At 39.2% G+C, this 15837-nt stretch overlaps 1 protein-coding gene across 1 annotated transcript in view; it reads left to right on the top strand.

Annotated features, from left to right (window-relative positions):
* LOC308354702 (cytochrome P450 2C41-like) overlaps positions 1 to 14555 on the top strand; it is a 32574-nt gene extending 18019 nt beyond the window's left edge. Inside the window, exons 5-9 of the mRNA XM_080822322.1 lie at positions 1288 to 1464; positions 5932 to 6073; positions 6230 to 6417; positions 11759 to 11900; positions 13999 to 14555. Of these exons, the coding sequence (XP_080678448.1) occupies positions 1288 to 1464; positions 5932 to 6073; positions 6230 to 6417; positions 11759 to 11900; positions 13999 to 14180 (831 nt within the window). The 3' untranslated portion in view covers positions 14181 to 14555. The remainder of the gene's footprint in view (positions 1 to 1287; positions 1465 to 5931; positions 6074 to 6229; positions 6418 to 11758; positions 11901 to 13998) is intronic.
* Positions 14556 to 15837: the final 1282 nt, after the last annotated feature.

The following is a 15837-nucleotide window of genomic DNA, read 5'->3' as shown; positions in this document are numbered from 1 at the left end:
GCACAAGAAGTTGCTCTTGTTAAGACCACTGCCGAACTAGGAAGGAGGTAGAAGAGGACAAATTAAAAGTTCCACAAACTTTTCCACCGTTTTCAAGTTGCCTTTTTCGGGATTCAGCATTCACTTGATTGCTGTAAGCCTTTGTTTTCTAGAGTTCTGACAAGTTGATTCTCATGGTTTTTGCCAAAAATCTCAGCTCTCTTTTTTTGGAGTGTCCTGCCTTTGGAGATATCTACTCTGACATTTTCACTGGTCATACTCAGTGAAGTGAGTTTTTGAATACCACACTCCTGCCCAGGGCAAACCTCATGGAGTGTGCATGTTGAAAAGAGAGTCAAAACCTTTATTTCATAGACAAGAAAATAAATGTCCGGGGTGCCTGGGTGGCTCAGTGGGTTAAGCCTCTGCCTTCGGCTCAGGTCATGATCTCAGGGTCTGGGTTCGAGCCCCGAATCGGGCTCCCTGCTCAGCAGGAAGCCTGCTTCCCTCCCTCTCTCTGCCTGTCTCTCTGCCTGCTTGTGATCTCTCTCTCTGTCAAATAAATACATAAAATCTTTAAAAAAAAGATAAATGTCCAAATATGGAGCTGGTGGAATTCAAGCCTATTGACTCCCTGGCCAGTGGTCTTTCCACTAAATCCCAAAGCCCTGTTTTGGTGACTGCCCAGAAACATGCTGATAGCACACTCAGTGGGCATCCAGGCCCTTGCTGAAAGGTTCCCATTGCCTAAAAGATTTGTCCTCCACTCACACTTAGTGACCTCTTCATCACGTTACTTAGCAGAAATATGCTAATCTAGGAAGGAAGAGAATATCTCCTTTAAGCAGAGAAAACGTTTGGGACCACAGGTGCTGCCAGGTTGCACTGATGAAGGAGTAGCTTTGTGCTGTGTGTGAGGTTGTCCAAACTCCCTTAACCTCAGTCTTCATCTATAAAATGTGAATCATAGTAATTCACGGCATTCTGTATTTCAAGGTTGTAGGGAAGAATTAATATAAAACATGAGAGAATTGATGTAAAGACGCTTTAATACTATAAGGTGGATGATGTATGAGTATAGGATGTTATTGTCATATTTCATCATCATATTTCATGATCATCAGAATTTTCTCCCTTAGATATCTCCATGAGCATAGAGAATTACTTTATATACACAATATAAAATGCTCCTCCAGGAGACAAAGACCATTTTCTTTTCATCTCCTTTTTTAACCAGGGCTTGACATATCTTCTATATGTCTTCAATACATGTTTTAAAATTTAATATATTTTTTTTTAATCTCTAAGGTCTACAATAGCTTCCCTGCTCTCCTTGATTATTTCCCAGGAAGTCATAACACAATACTTAAAAATTCTGTTTTTATAAATAATTACATTTTGGAGAAAATAAAAGAACACCAAGAATCCTTGGAAGTGAACAATCCTCGGGACTTCATTGATTACTTCCTGATGAAAATGGGACAGGTAAAATGTTAATGACAGATCTGTTATTTGTTTGCTTGCGTTTCTTTTGTTCACTGATTAGTGGTCATGAGGATGTTTAAATCATCAGGCAAGAAATGCTTGACAGACACTTTAGGTACTTTTGTATGCATGGATCTATCTGGATTGAGCATCATGGAACATCGCTCAATCTAAGATTGAATTGTCAAATAACTAGGATATGTGGAACCTGTTTGTTAAGTTTCTACCTGAAGAGAAAGAGAATGTACACTTTAGGGGAAATATAAACACAAGTTAGAAATTACAAAATATGGAGCCATAAAATGAAGGTATATGTGATCTTATCTCAGTGTGTGGGAGAATAAGAAGGAAATGTTTAACCTAGCTGGGCTTGTACTGAGGGCTGATGTAGAGCTTCAAAATATTTGCAATAAGAATAGGGGAGGGAATTTCAGATTGGTAGAATGGTATGATGAGAGGTTCAGAAGTACGTGTTGGCAAAGAGATTAGATGGATGGAAAAAGGAAGTCTTCACTGAGTGTAACCAAAAATGGATTTGGACAGATATAGAGTTGGATGTTGGTGCCTGTCAAGTAACTGTAAGACTGAATGTTGGCATGAAAAGTTTTGATTTGCTCAGGTAGATGTATGAGCCAGAACAAGAGTGGAATACAAATAATTATTGGGGAAAATTATCCTGGGAGTCCTATAGAATGAGCTGTATGATAAGAATGGTGCCCAAGGACCAACTGTGAGATTTTTCATTTCTTGACTTTGGCTTGATGAAAAAAGTCTGGACCATGGAAATACAGGGAATTCTGAAATAAAATCAAATTGTTCATTTTGTCACATCTCAGAGATCTGGCTGATATTAGTGGCAGGAAAGGAGAAGTAAGGACTGCATGGGAGATTTTAGTAATAAGAACAGATATCCTATTTGAGAAATTTAACCAAGGAGTGAAAGATTGAGATAGTAAATCTGAATAGTGAATGTGATGAGTGATAGGGTCAAGCTGGAAATTGTGTGACAAAAATAATGTAGATGCCATAAGGACACTTGTACCAAAGCAACATCCTTGAATGGGGGAGAGGCAGAATCCAGAGTGCATTATAAAAAGCTTATTCTGGAGAAGGAAATTCCTTATTGAGGCCATCACTTTATCCAATCACTTTGTAGCTTTGGGCAGAAATGAGAAACGGTGAGTAGGCTAACATGGGAAGGAAAAAAGATGCTGATGAAGTTGATTGTCAAAGAATTGTCCTTGGATTTCAGTTGGACACTCAAATCACATATTCTAGGTGCAATGGAGTGAAGAAGGTGGTGGAATTGTTTGAAGAAACTGGAAGAGGGAAGAAATTAATATTTTCATGCTCTGCTTTCTCTGCTGATAGGGCAATGTTTTTTATCTTCCAATTCTGTTCCCCTTCCACTTTTATTTAGATCAAAGACTGGCAGAGCTCACCTGTCTTTATAAATAAAGTTTTATTGAAACACACATACATACACAAAGTATGGACACCTTCCCAGAAGAATGCACCCACATGAATGTTTTTGTATTTTGCATATATTTTGAGCAATTTCCTTAATGCTAGGAAGCCTTTCCACTGGTCCTGGGTGCTGACATCTCTTATATATCAAACTAACAGTATTTCCTTAATATTATATTTAAAAACCGCATTGTTCCTCTGGACTTCATTATAGTATTTAGATTCTAGCTTATTGTTCCATTTTTTCTTATTCTTACTATCTATACCGAGTATAATTCACATGCCATACCCTCCCACATTTCAAGTATAATTCAGTAGTTGTGTATTTTCAGAGTTGTGCAACCACCACCACAATCAATTACCAATCATTTTCATCATCCTCAAAAGAAACCCCATAAGCTTGAGTAGTTATCTCCACTGTCCCCCAAACCCTTCCAGCTTTTAGGCTTCACTTCTCTACTTTCTGTCGCTATAGATTTGCTATTCTGGATGTTTCATATTAATGAAATTATACTGTATTTTGTTCTAGCTTATTTCACTTCACTCCTTTTTGTGCTTGAATGATATTCCAGAGAGGATATACCATGTTTTATATATTTACTCCTTGGTTGATGGACATTTTGATTGTTTCTGGGTTTTTGGCTCTTTTTATTTTCTTTTTAAGATTTTATTTATTTGAGAGAGAGTGAGAGAGCACAAACCAGAGGGAGAGGCAGAGGGAGAGGGAGAAGCAGGCTCCCCACTGAACAGGGAGCCCAATTCCAGGCTTGATCCCAGGTCTCTGGGACCATGACCTGAACCAAAGGCAAATGCTTAACCAGCTGAGCCACACAGGTGCCGCTGGGTTTTTGGCTCTTATGAATAATGCTTCTATGGACATTTGTGTGCAAGTTTTTGTGTATACCTATGTTTTAATTTCTCTTGGGTATATACCTGGTGGTAGAATTGCTAGATCATATGATAACTTTATATTTAACCTTGCGTGGAAGTGTGGTGGATCAAAAACCTAAATGTAAGAGCTAAAAATATAAAACTCCTAGAAGAAAACTTAGGCATAAAATTGGCTAAAATTGATAATCTATGTGTATGTAAGCACTGATTCTTCAAATTCACTTCAACAGATGAAATGCTAATAATGATTTATAAGTGCCCTACTCTTTTTCCTGGCTTTAGAGTAGTTTTGGGTTGGAAAGGTTAGAAAAGTGTGTGACATTGATGTTACCAGTGGGTCTAGCAAATACAGCTATTGAGGTTAAGCCTGTCTTAATGGAGTTGATGACAATTTGGGCGTGCCACAGGTCACTTGGGGATTGTAAGAACCTTATTAAATTAATGTTGGCCCAGAGGACTGGATAGGAAGAATTTTTTTTTTTAATTTTAGTGATCTCCATAGTCAATATTTCAAATGGCCCCATTATTGTTTTCAATTTTGTGTCACCCCTATCTTAAACCAGCTTTAGTTGTCCTTGTGAGGTGCTTTTACTCTCCCTATGAAAAGTTATGAGATCTCTATTCATTCGGTGTCTTATTCTCAGCATCTGCCTTACTCCCATAGTCTCCTTCATCCCTTATGGGCAGTTAATGTCCAAATTTTCTGTCTTCAAGTCTGTAATATTTCTTCTATTTGTATATCTGCACTAATTCCTGCACTTATTTCCCAAACCAAATTGTCCTGCCTTACATCTGGAGTATCATGGGGGCTGCCCCCCTTTTGTCTTTGTAAATTTGTTCTTGCTACAATCTGTTCTAGGATGTGCTGCCATGTTAGCTTCTGCATATTTTCAACTTTGTAATGAGTTTTTAGGCAATATAGAGTCCACATAAATTCTATAACAGAAGAGAATTACAAACTCTTGATCCTGGCTTATACCATTTTTTAAGATATGGCTCTAATTTATTCATTTCTATCAGATAAGATTGTGTTTGCCTACCAACAAGAAAAAACCCAATTAACAATTTTTTTAAAGATTTTATTTATTTATTTACAGACTGAGATCACAAGTAGGCAGAGAGGCAGGCAGAGAGGCGGGGGGGGGGGGGCGGGGAGCAGGCTCCCTGCTGAGCAGAGAGCCCAATGCGGGGCTCCATCCCAGGACCCTGAGATCATGACCTGAGCCAAAGGCAGAGGCTTAACCCACTGAGCCACCCAGGAGCCCCCCAATTAACAATGTTTTAAAGAAATAGTGGGGAGTGCCTGGGTGGCTCAGTGGGTTAAGCCTCTGCCTTCGGCTCAGGTCATGATCCCAGGGTCCTGGGATCGAGGCCCACATTGGGCTCTCTGTTCAGCAGGGAGCCTGCTTCCCCCCCACCCTGCCTGCCTCTCTGCCTGTTTGCAATCTCTCTCTCTCTGTGTCAAATACATAAATTAAAAAAAAAAAAAAAACCTTAAAAAAAAAAAAAGAAATGGTGTATTTTTCTCAGGTACAGAGACTCTCATGTTGGGCAGTCCAGGACTTGTACAGTAGCCCTGAAGTATCATGGACTCACGTGCCTTCCATTTTTCTTTAGCATACCTACTGTGTAGACTTCATGTTCATCATGTTTCAGGATGATGTCTAGGCCACCTCCACCAACATATCTGTGTAGGCATGTAGTAAAAAGAAGGAAGGAAAGTGACACCAAGAGGCCATTGGGGGGCGCCTGGGTGGCTCAGTGAGTTAAGCAGCAGATCAAGGTTCCAGGGTCCTGGGATCCAGCTCCACGTCAGCCTCCCTGCTCAGTGGGGAGTCTGCTTCCCTCTCTCCCTCTGCCCTCTCCCCACTCTTGTGTTCGCTCTCACACTTGTTCTCTCTCTCTCAAATACATAAAATAAAATCTTTAAGAAAAAAAAAATAGTCCTTTGGTAAGAAATAGGTTGTTTGGCCAGTATAGCTGCGAAAGAGGCTAGGAAATGGAATGTGTAGGCAAGTTTGCTTAACTATATAACAATGTGTTATTTTAGATTTATTATAATTACATATGCTGCCAAACCAGCAAATAATTACATCAAATAATTCCTAGGAAAAGGACAACGATCAGTTGAAGTTTACTTTTGAAAACTTAGTAAACAGTGCATCTGATTTATTTGGAGCTGGGACAGAAACGACAAGCACCACCCTACGATATAGTCTCCTGCTTCTGCTGAAGCACCCGGAAGTCGCAGGTATGGCCAGTATAGTGGGCGGGGTGTGCTTCTGGGCATATAACTGGTGTTTATAATGATGTTGGAGCACCTTCAAAGTGTTCATAGAACCTGAATTGGCATGTAAATATTTATGCATTTTCTCTTTTTTCATCTATCTCATTTGTGTTTTATCAGCTAAAGCCCAGGAAGAGATTGAGCGTGTAATTGGCAGATGCCAGAGCCCTTGCATGCAAGACAGGAGCCGCATGCCCTATATGAATGCGGTATTGCATGAGATCCAGAGATACATTGATCTCATCCCAAACAGCCTGCCTCATGCAGTGACCCGTGACGTTAAATTCAGAAACTATGTCATCCCCAAGGTAAGATGTGTTTCTCCTACACCTGACTTCGGTGCTCTTGAAGTTCTCATATTCACAGTGTGGTTTCAATCCTTTACCAGTACAGATAAGAGAGTACAAGAATCATACATGTGGCAGCTTGATGGACTTTGTGCTGTTTCCAGTTTGAGGTTATACATTTTTTTTGAGACTCTACATTTTTATAACAGGTTTTGATATTGGCTGTGTAATTCTTCCAAATTTGTTCTATTTCTTTAGTATTGTTTTGGCTACTCTTAGCTATTTACATTTCCAAGTAAATTTTAGTATCAATTTGCCAATTATCCAAAGCACTTGGCAATGGTTTTTATCAGGGTAATAGTAAATTAACTTGGAAAGAATTGACATGTTGGAATGTTGAATCTTTCAATTCATGGATATGGTGTATTCTTCTAATTCATTTGGGCTTTCTTTAATTTTTTCAATATTGTTTTCAGTATAGTGGCTTGTATATCTTTTAGATTTTTCCTAGGTAAATGATATTTTTAATGTTATTATAAATTGTGTAATTTTTAAAATGCCTTTTCTACTTTTTTGGTATATGGAAATATAATTGATTTTATTATTTTGGTGACCTCATATCTACCAACCTTTCCAAATTCACTTATCATTGTTAATAATTTGAATCTAAGTAACCATGGATCACTCAAGTCTACTGTATTTGACATGACTGACCTAAGTTTTTTTTTTTTTCTGTAATATTTAAAACCTTATCTTCAAGGGCGCCTGGGTGGCTCGGTGGGTTAAAGCCTCTGCTTTCGGCTCAGGTCATGGTCGCAGGGTCCTGGGATTGAGCCCCGCATTGGGCTCTCTGCTCAGTAGAGAGCCTGCTTCCCTCTCTCTCTCTGCCTGTCTCTCTGCCTACTTGTGATCTCTGTCTGTCAAATAAATAAAATCTTTAAAAAAAAAACAACAACCTTATCTTTAGAGGCAGCTCAGTAAACTTAGTCAGTTAAGCATTAGCCTTCAGCTCAGGTCATGATCCCCAGGTCCTAGGATCAAGTCCAACATTGGGCTCCTTGCTAAGCCAGGAGCCTGCTTCTCCTTCTGTATGCTGCTCCTGCTGCTTTGCTCTCTCTCCGACAAATAAATAAATAAAATCTTAAAAAAATATATTCTAGCTGGGCTTAAAAAAAGCATAGAAGGGAGCCTGGGTAGCTCAGTCACTGAGCGTCTGCATTCGGCTTGGGTCATGATCCCAGGGTCTTGGGATCGAGTCCCACATTGGGCTCCATGCTCAGTGGGAAGCCTGCTTCTCCCTCTCCCACACCCCCTGCTTGTGTTCCCTCTCACAGTGTCTCTCTATGTCAAATAAAATATTTTTTAAAAGGAGAAGGAAAAAGCATAGAAGGCACTAGAGAATCCCTTTTTAGAGAAATAAAAGAACTTAAATCTAATCAAGTTGAAATCAAATAGGCTATTAATGAGATGCAGTAAAAAAATAGAGGCTCTGGGGCACCTGGTTGGCTCAGTGGGTTAAGCCTCTGCCTTTGGCTCAGGTCATGATCTCAGGGTCCTGGGATCGAGCCTCACATTGGGCTCTCTGCTCAGCAGAGAGCCTGCTTCCCCCCCTCTCTCTGCCTGCCTCTCTGCTTACTTGTGATCTCTCTCTGTCAAATAAATAAATAAAATCTCTAAAAAAAAATAGAGGCTCTAAGTGTTAGGATAAATGAAGCAGAAGAAAGAATTAATGACATAGAAGACAAAAATGTTGGAGAATAAAGAAGCTGAGAAAAAGAGATAAACAACTACTGGATCACGAGGGGAGAGTTCAAGAGATAAGTGATACCATTAAGTGCAATATTAGAATAACTGGAATCCCAGAAGAAGAGGAAAGGGAGAAAGAGAAAGGCAGAAGGTATATTGGAGAAAATTATAGCAGAGAACTTCCTTAATCTGGGGAAGGAAACAGGCATCCAAGTCCAGGAGGCACAGAGAACCCCCCTCAAAATCAATAAAAATGGGTCAACACCTTGACATATGATAGTGAAACTTGCAAATCTCAGAGACAAAGAGTAAATCCTGAAAGCGCTCAGGACAAGAGGTTCATAACCTACAAGGGTAGAAACATTAGACTGGCAGCAGACCTATCCACAGAGACCTGGCAAGCCAGAAAGCACTGGCATGATATATTCAGGGTGCTAAATTAGAAAAATACACAGCCAAGGATACTTTATCCAGTTAGGATGTTATTCAAAATAGAAGGAATGATAAAAACTTCCAGGACAAATTAAAAGAATTTGTGACGACTAAACCAGCCCTGCAAGAAATATTAAATATTAAAAGGGATCTGTTACACAAAGAGGGAGCCTAAAATAACATAGAATAGAAAGGAACAGAGATAATATACAGAAACAATAAGTTATACCAAAGAAAATTCATATTTTTAAGGGTAAAGTCAAGTGAGTTTTGATCAATATGTAAGGTTGTGTAATTAGCACAACTAAGGTATAAAACATTTCTATCATCTCAAAAATTTCCTTCATTCTCCTTTTACAGTCAATCCACCTCCCCCAGTTTCAACCCTCGGTAACCATTGATCTACTTCTGGTTCTATGGTTTTGCCTTTTAAGGAATGTAACATAATGGAATGTGACATAAAAGTAGTATAACCTGTAATCAATATAAACCTTTATCTTTTTTATGTGACAGAATGTGTTTGAGATTAATCTTTGTTATCACATGTATCATTAGTTGTTCCTTGTTTTGATGAGTAGTTTTCATCATATTGAGTGCCACAAATTGTTTATCCATTCACGAATTGACAGATATTTGGGTAATTTCCAGTTTGGGACCATTTGAATAAAGGTGCTGTGAACATTTGCATACAGATTTTTGTGTGGACATAAATTTTGTTTTCTTTTGGGTAAATGCTTAGGAGGGGAACTTGGCTTAACTGTTTATAAAAAACTGTCGAACTGTTTTCTAAATGTGGCTGAGACAGTTTACATTCCCACAAGCAACGTATTAGAGTTCCAGTTACTCTAGGTCCCCTCCACCACTTGCCATGGTTGGTCTTTTTAAATTTTAGATCCTATAGGAGGTTGTGTAGTGATATCGCATTTTGTTTTACTTCTATTTTCTGGATATATAATGATGATTTGCTTCTTTTCATGTGCTGATTGACTGCTCATATATGTTCTTTGTTGGAGTGTTTGCTGAAATTATATTCCTATTTTTTATTGGGTCATTTCCTTTATTTAATTATTGCAATCCTTTATATATTTTGCATGCAAGTCTTGTATCACATGTAGATATTGCTAACATTCATTCTCAATCTGTTGGGTTGTTTTTTTCTTCTTTTTCCCTTTCTTTCCTTTTTTTTCAAAGAATGTCTTTCAAAGAGCAGAAGTTTTGAATTTTGATGGAGTCCAATTTATTAATTATTTCTCTTTTGACTTGTGCTTTTGTGTCTTATCTGAAAAATTTGTTGCCAACACAATTTCCCAAATATATGCCCTTACATTTTCTTCTACAAGTTTTATGCTTTTAGATTTTCTATTTAGGTCTGTGATCCATTTAAATTCGTTTTTACTTATTGTATCGTTTTACTTATTGTATAGTAATGGTGTTGTTGTTGTTGTTGTTGTTGTTGTTATGGATATCCACTTATCCCAGCATCATTTATTGAAAATATACTAGCTTTTTAAATCTTAAAGTAACATTTTCACATACTACTTGTCTTAAAGTATATAAGCAATGATTTTTTTAAAAAAATAATTTGAGAGAAATAGAGACAGTGACAGAGAGCATGAGCAGGAATGAGGGGGAGAAGCAGACTCCATATGGAGCAGGGAGTCTGATGTGGGACTTGATCCCAGGACCCTGGGTTCATGACCTGAGCCGAAGGCAGATGCTTAATGACTGAGCCACCCAGGTGCCCCAAAGGCAATGATTTTGTAAATAAAATTATAGGCCTTAAATATGATAAACTTAGAGGGTGTATTTTCCTTCCAATGTTTAATTTAAAAAAGTAGAAAATCTAAATAGCCTTAAACACACATACACAATGACTATGACAAATAACATATATGAAAATGTATATACATCTGTATTTTAAGTGCATATCTACTTATATCCATCAATCTACCTCACTCCTAAATATTTCACTATGCATCTTCTAAGAACGAGGGCTTTCTGCACATTCATTGAGATGAACAGCATTCATCTCAAGGAACTATTATCTATACAATAATTTTATCTAATATATAGCCTATAATTACATTTTTTCTGTTATCCTAAAATACTCTTTTATAACTTTTTTTTAAGGGGCATATAGTAGCTAATCAAGGAATAAGTATGTAATTTGATTATCTGTCCCTTTAGGCCCCTTTTAGAAAGAAAAGTTCCATTTCTTTTATTTGTTTCATTTCAATATGTTGACGGTTTTGAGGAGTCCAGGACACCATGTGGAATATTTCTCAGTCTGGTTTGGGTGGTTTTTGTTTTTGTTTTGTTTTGAGATTAGATTCCATTTCTGTGTTTTGGGGAAGAAAATTACATAGGTGATGTTGTGTATGTCCCAATGTATCACATTTGGCTAGAGACATACAATATCAATTTATATCATTATTGGTGATGCTAAGGTACTCACTTATGAAGGAGGTATTTGCCATAATTCTCTATTGCTAGGGATCTATTTTTCATAGGTGATTAATAAGAAAAAATCTATGGCATGGTACTTTAAGACCTTGTAAATATCCTGTTTCCCAAATCATTGATCCAATAGTTTTAGCATTAATTAATGATCTTTACTTGAATTGTTGAAAAATGATAAGTTTTTAAATTTTATTATTGGGGTGTGTGTGTGTGTGTGTGTGTGTGTGTGTGTGTGTGTAGCTAGGATTCATCTATAACAAAGAGTTCCCCCACATTTTTATTTTTTTAAAGATTTTATTTACTTTAGAGACAGTGTGAGTGGGGAGAGGGGCAGAGGTAGAGGAGAGACGGAATCTCAAGCAGAGCCCTGCTGTGCCATAATCCACATGAGATGTACAAAAACTGAAGTGACAAAATAGAGCAAAGAGACACACAAGTGTCCAAATACTGTGATCAGTGGAGGGAATTCAGAGGGCAGGCACCCAAGTAACCAAGCACTCAGTATTTCAGACCCTATTGGAGGCCATGTTAACATCCTGACTAGCACTGGCCTTAATCTCATTCCTGTTTATTACTTGGTCTCTCTGGCTGGAAATCCCATGGGCCTTCTTTGGACCTGGGATTCTTCACATATAGATCAAAATATTGAACTAAGTGATTTCCACATTTCTTCCAGCTCTACAACTTCTTTCTAACCCAGTTTATCTTCATCTGTTCTTTTCAGGGCACAAATGTGTTAGTATCACTGACTTCTGTGCTACATGATGAACGAGAATTCCCCAACCCAGGGGTATTTGACCCTGCCCACTTCCTGGATGATAATGGCAACTTTAAGAAGAGTGATTATTTCATGCCTTTCTCAGCAGGTAATAAATTCCTTAGTTGCTGAAGGGGATGAAATATTTTGGGGGTGGGGTATCAGTTGAATCTTACATAGTGCCTGCCCTGGTGTACGTAGAATTGTTCTTTGTCCATGACCAGAAACATCACTCCAAATATATCACTGAGCTACCAAGAGCTCCTCTAAGCAGCAGATGAAACTCATTTAGACTTTACTCACTGGCCATGAGAAAGGTATATAACTCCTCAACTTTGAGTTAAGTATTTTCTTTTTTTTTTTTTTAAGATTTTATTTATTTATTTGAGAAAGAGTGAGAGCACAAGCAGGGGGAACAGGAGAAGGAGAAGCAGGGTCGCCGCTGAGCAGGGAGCCTGATGCAGGGCTCAATTCCAGGAACCCTGGGATCATGTCCTGAGCTGAAGGCAGATACTTAACCAACTGAGCTACCCAGGTACCCCAAGTTAAGTATCTCCTATGTGGGGCGCCTGGGTGGCTCAGTCAGTTAGGTGTCTGGCTTTAACTCAGGTCATGCTCTCAGGGTCCTGGGATTAAGCCTTGCTTCAGGCTCCCTGCTCAGTGGGGAATCTGTTTGTCCCTCTGCCACCCTACCCACTCATACTCTCAAATAAATAAATAAATTTTTTTTTTTTAAAAAAAGTATTTTCTCTGTACCTTCACTTCCCAGAGTGAGCTCTGGGGTGACAAGTATCCACAAGCACAGCATGGACACCACAGGGGCTCACACTCTAGTTAGGGAAGCAGACTAGTAAACAGATCATTATAATCTGATAAGACTAGTGTTGTGGGAGAGGAAAGGCCAGGCTGCTCAGGAGACCAGAAGAGGCAGCTTCCTGCTCACAGCCAGCCCACAGTGAGGCATGCACTGGAATAAGCAACATTCTAACAGCAGAAAGGGAATTTGAGCTGCCTCACAGCAGACAGGAAGTGAGGGAAAGAAGAGAAGATGGAGCACTTTTACAAAGTAGACCATAGGAGAAGGATGTTTCTATAGACTGAGGTCAGAACCTGCCAACCAACCATGGCATCAAGGAAGCCTTTGAAAAGTGACAGGATGCCCTGCACCTGATTGTCCTCCACTCAAGATCATGTATCTTGGATATTGGGTCTCCACATCCGTAGTGTTCACTGAGTCTCCAGCCATGGAGTTCCCTTCAATTATCTGATGGCTTTCAATACCTGCTTTGGGTCTTGCACTGTCCCTACCAAGATGTCAAGGACTGAGCCTTCCCTACAAGGAATGCACATTTTAGCGTGGTAGAAAAAGATAAACAGGAAATTATGATTCAAGGTGATGATCTATGCTTTAATTGAAGAGTGAATAAGATTCTGAGGATACCCAGAGAGAGCAAGACTCTACTGCCTGAGGGGATCACAGGGGTTATAGAGAGGAAATGCATGAGATATAGATCCTGAAAGAAGTATAAGAGAATTGCACCTTAACCAAAGAGAACAGCATGAGATAAAGCTGGAAACGTCATGGTGAGTTGGAGATTGATGAAGAGTTGGTATGGCTAGAACCAAGAGTAGAGGGTTTGGAAGATGGAAGGAGGGATATGGAACCTCAGACTGGGTACAGAATGTGAAGGGCCAGTTCAACCCATTTGACCTCCTGTCATAGGACAGATCGGGGACACACTGAATATTTTAAAGTGAGAGAGTAATACATTTAGACATGTTTTTGGAATCACATGAAGGAAAAAAATCTTTTTAAACCTTATGCCAGAGGTAGGAATGGGTGGAGACACGGATACATGAGTTCTCTTCTCTTAGTCCTTCTCCCTCCAGTGCACTTGGTGAAGGGGGTGGGTTTCTACAAAAATGTATGGAAACTGGAAATATGAAAAGAGCAGTTGTAATGTGGAAATACATAGTGAAGTGCTTGATGTAGGCCTGATACTCAATAATTAATTGTTAAATGAAGGGTTCCCATCAAGACACTAGGTGAATAGCAAGCATTTCCATCCTTCTGTCCACCTGTCCCTCTAACCTTCCTTCCACCTCTCCATCAGCCTGGTCATTCATTAGATATTTCTTGTGACATGTCTTGTGACAGTTCAAAACATAGTGTTCTAGAACAGATCCCTTGTGTTTGTTACTTTCAGGAAAACGAATATGTTTGGGAGAAGGACTGGCCCGTATGGAGCTGTTTTTATTCTTGACCACCATTTTACAGAAATTTACCCTGAAATCTCTGGTCAACCCAAAGGACATTGATACCACCCCAATTGCCAGTGGGTTTGGCCATGTCCCACCCCCCTACCAGCTCTGCTTCATTCCCATATGAGGAAGGGCAGACCATCTGCCTGCTGCTGTGCTGTTGTCTGTAGCTCCTCCTCCTCTGGGGCATCATTCACCTCCTCACCACTGAAGATGCACTCTCTGACCTCAGCTCCTGTTTCCCCATTCCCTCCATACCCAGTGAACATCCAGCCTCCGCTAAAGGAAAGTTTCCAGGGGCGCCTGGTGGCTCAGTCATTTAAGCGTCTACCTTTGGCTCAGGTCATGGTCCTGGAGTCTTGTGACTGAGCACCGAATCGGGCTCCCTGCTCAGCGGGAAGTATGTGTTTTTCTCTCCCTCTGCTCCTCTCTGGCTCGTGCTCGCTCATCTCTCTCACTTGCTCATTCTCTCTCTCAAATAAAATTTTTTTGGGAAAAAAAAGAGGGATGTTTCCAGAATTTCATTACACACATGCTGTGTTATTATTTATACTCTGTAACACTTGTATTTGGCACCACATATACTTCTCTAATATGGAGCTGTTACTCTATTATCACCATGAAACAAAACCAAATGATTAGTATAAGCTAACATACAGCCATTTGTCTTCTGTGTGTTGTAAATGGAAAGCATCACTATTCACTGAGCCAGTTCTTAGACTTTCCTTTTTTTGTGCATAATACAGGTAAGAAATGGAAGAAAATAGAGTCCAAAGAGGCCACACTGCGCTGTCCTCATAATGATAAGCACAGAGAGGGACAAAGAGGGAGAGGGCAGGAAAGCTCTCTTGGCTCTGTGTCACCTACAGGTACTTGAGATTTGAATTTGAAAGTGAGAAGAGTTATGTCCAGGAGCTGGGTAATAGAATTTCAGCCATGAGGGGAAGGAATAATTCATGTTAGAATTCATTTCTCTGCTTTGTTGTCACTTTGAACACCAAAGACTTGACATGTTGGTATGAATTTGTTTCAAACTTAGAGTCACGTGTTAACATGTGCTTTCATATTGCTCATCAAATCTTCTAAGTGTCATTCTTTGCTCTCTGACCTAGAACAAAATCCCTGGGGGGATCACTAGATATTCTTTTTTCTACTTTCCAACACATTGTTCTATACCTAACACAAGTGTGATGGCTTATCTAAAACATAGAAAACTAAACATCTTATACCAGTCAAATAATTTCCATAATTTTTTTCTTCTGTTTCTAAGTTATGAAATGAGCATCACCTATTAACCTTCTGCCTGCTCCTCTCCTAGAGAAAAATTTTATACTTTGGCATGCATTTTTAAGATAACATATAAGGTAGAGGTACATATACATAATGTATGTCCGAAGTATATAGTCACACACAATACATATTATACATACACATACACACATGAGATTAAAAATGATCTTTACCACTGTGCTCATATTACACATAATATTCTACAACTTGCTATTTTTCTACTATACAGTATGCCAAGAAAAATTCTAAATAATAAAAACATGGGCATGAGGCCCCTGGATGACTCAGCAGGTTAAGTAGCTGCCTTCAGCTCAAGTCATGATCCTGGGGTCCTGGGTTTGAGCCCCACATTGGGCTCCCTGCTCAGTGGAGAGCCTGCTTCTCCCTCTCCCTCTGCTTGCTGCTCTGCCTACTTGTGTTCTCTCTATCTCTCTATCAAATAAATAAGTAAAATCTTAAAAAAATTTTAAAAACAGGGGCACCTGGGTGGCTCA

Source organism: Martes martes (genome assembly GCF_963455335.1).
Source record: "Martes martes genome assembly, chromosome: 14".
Classification (NCBI taxonomy): Eukaryota; Metazoa; Chordata; class Mammalia; order Carnivora; family Mustelidae; genus Martes; species Martes martes.
The sequence above is the reverse complement of the archived record's forward strand: the minus strand, read 5'-3'. Positions and strand labels throughout refer to the sequence as shown.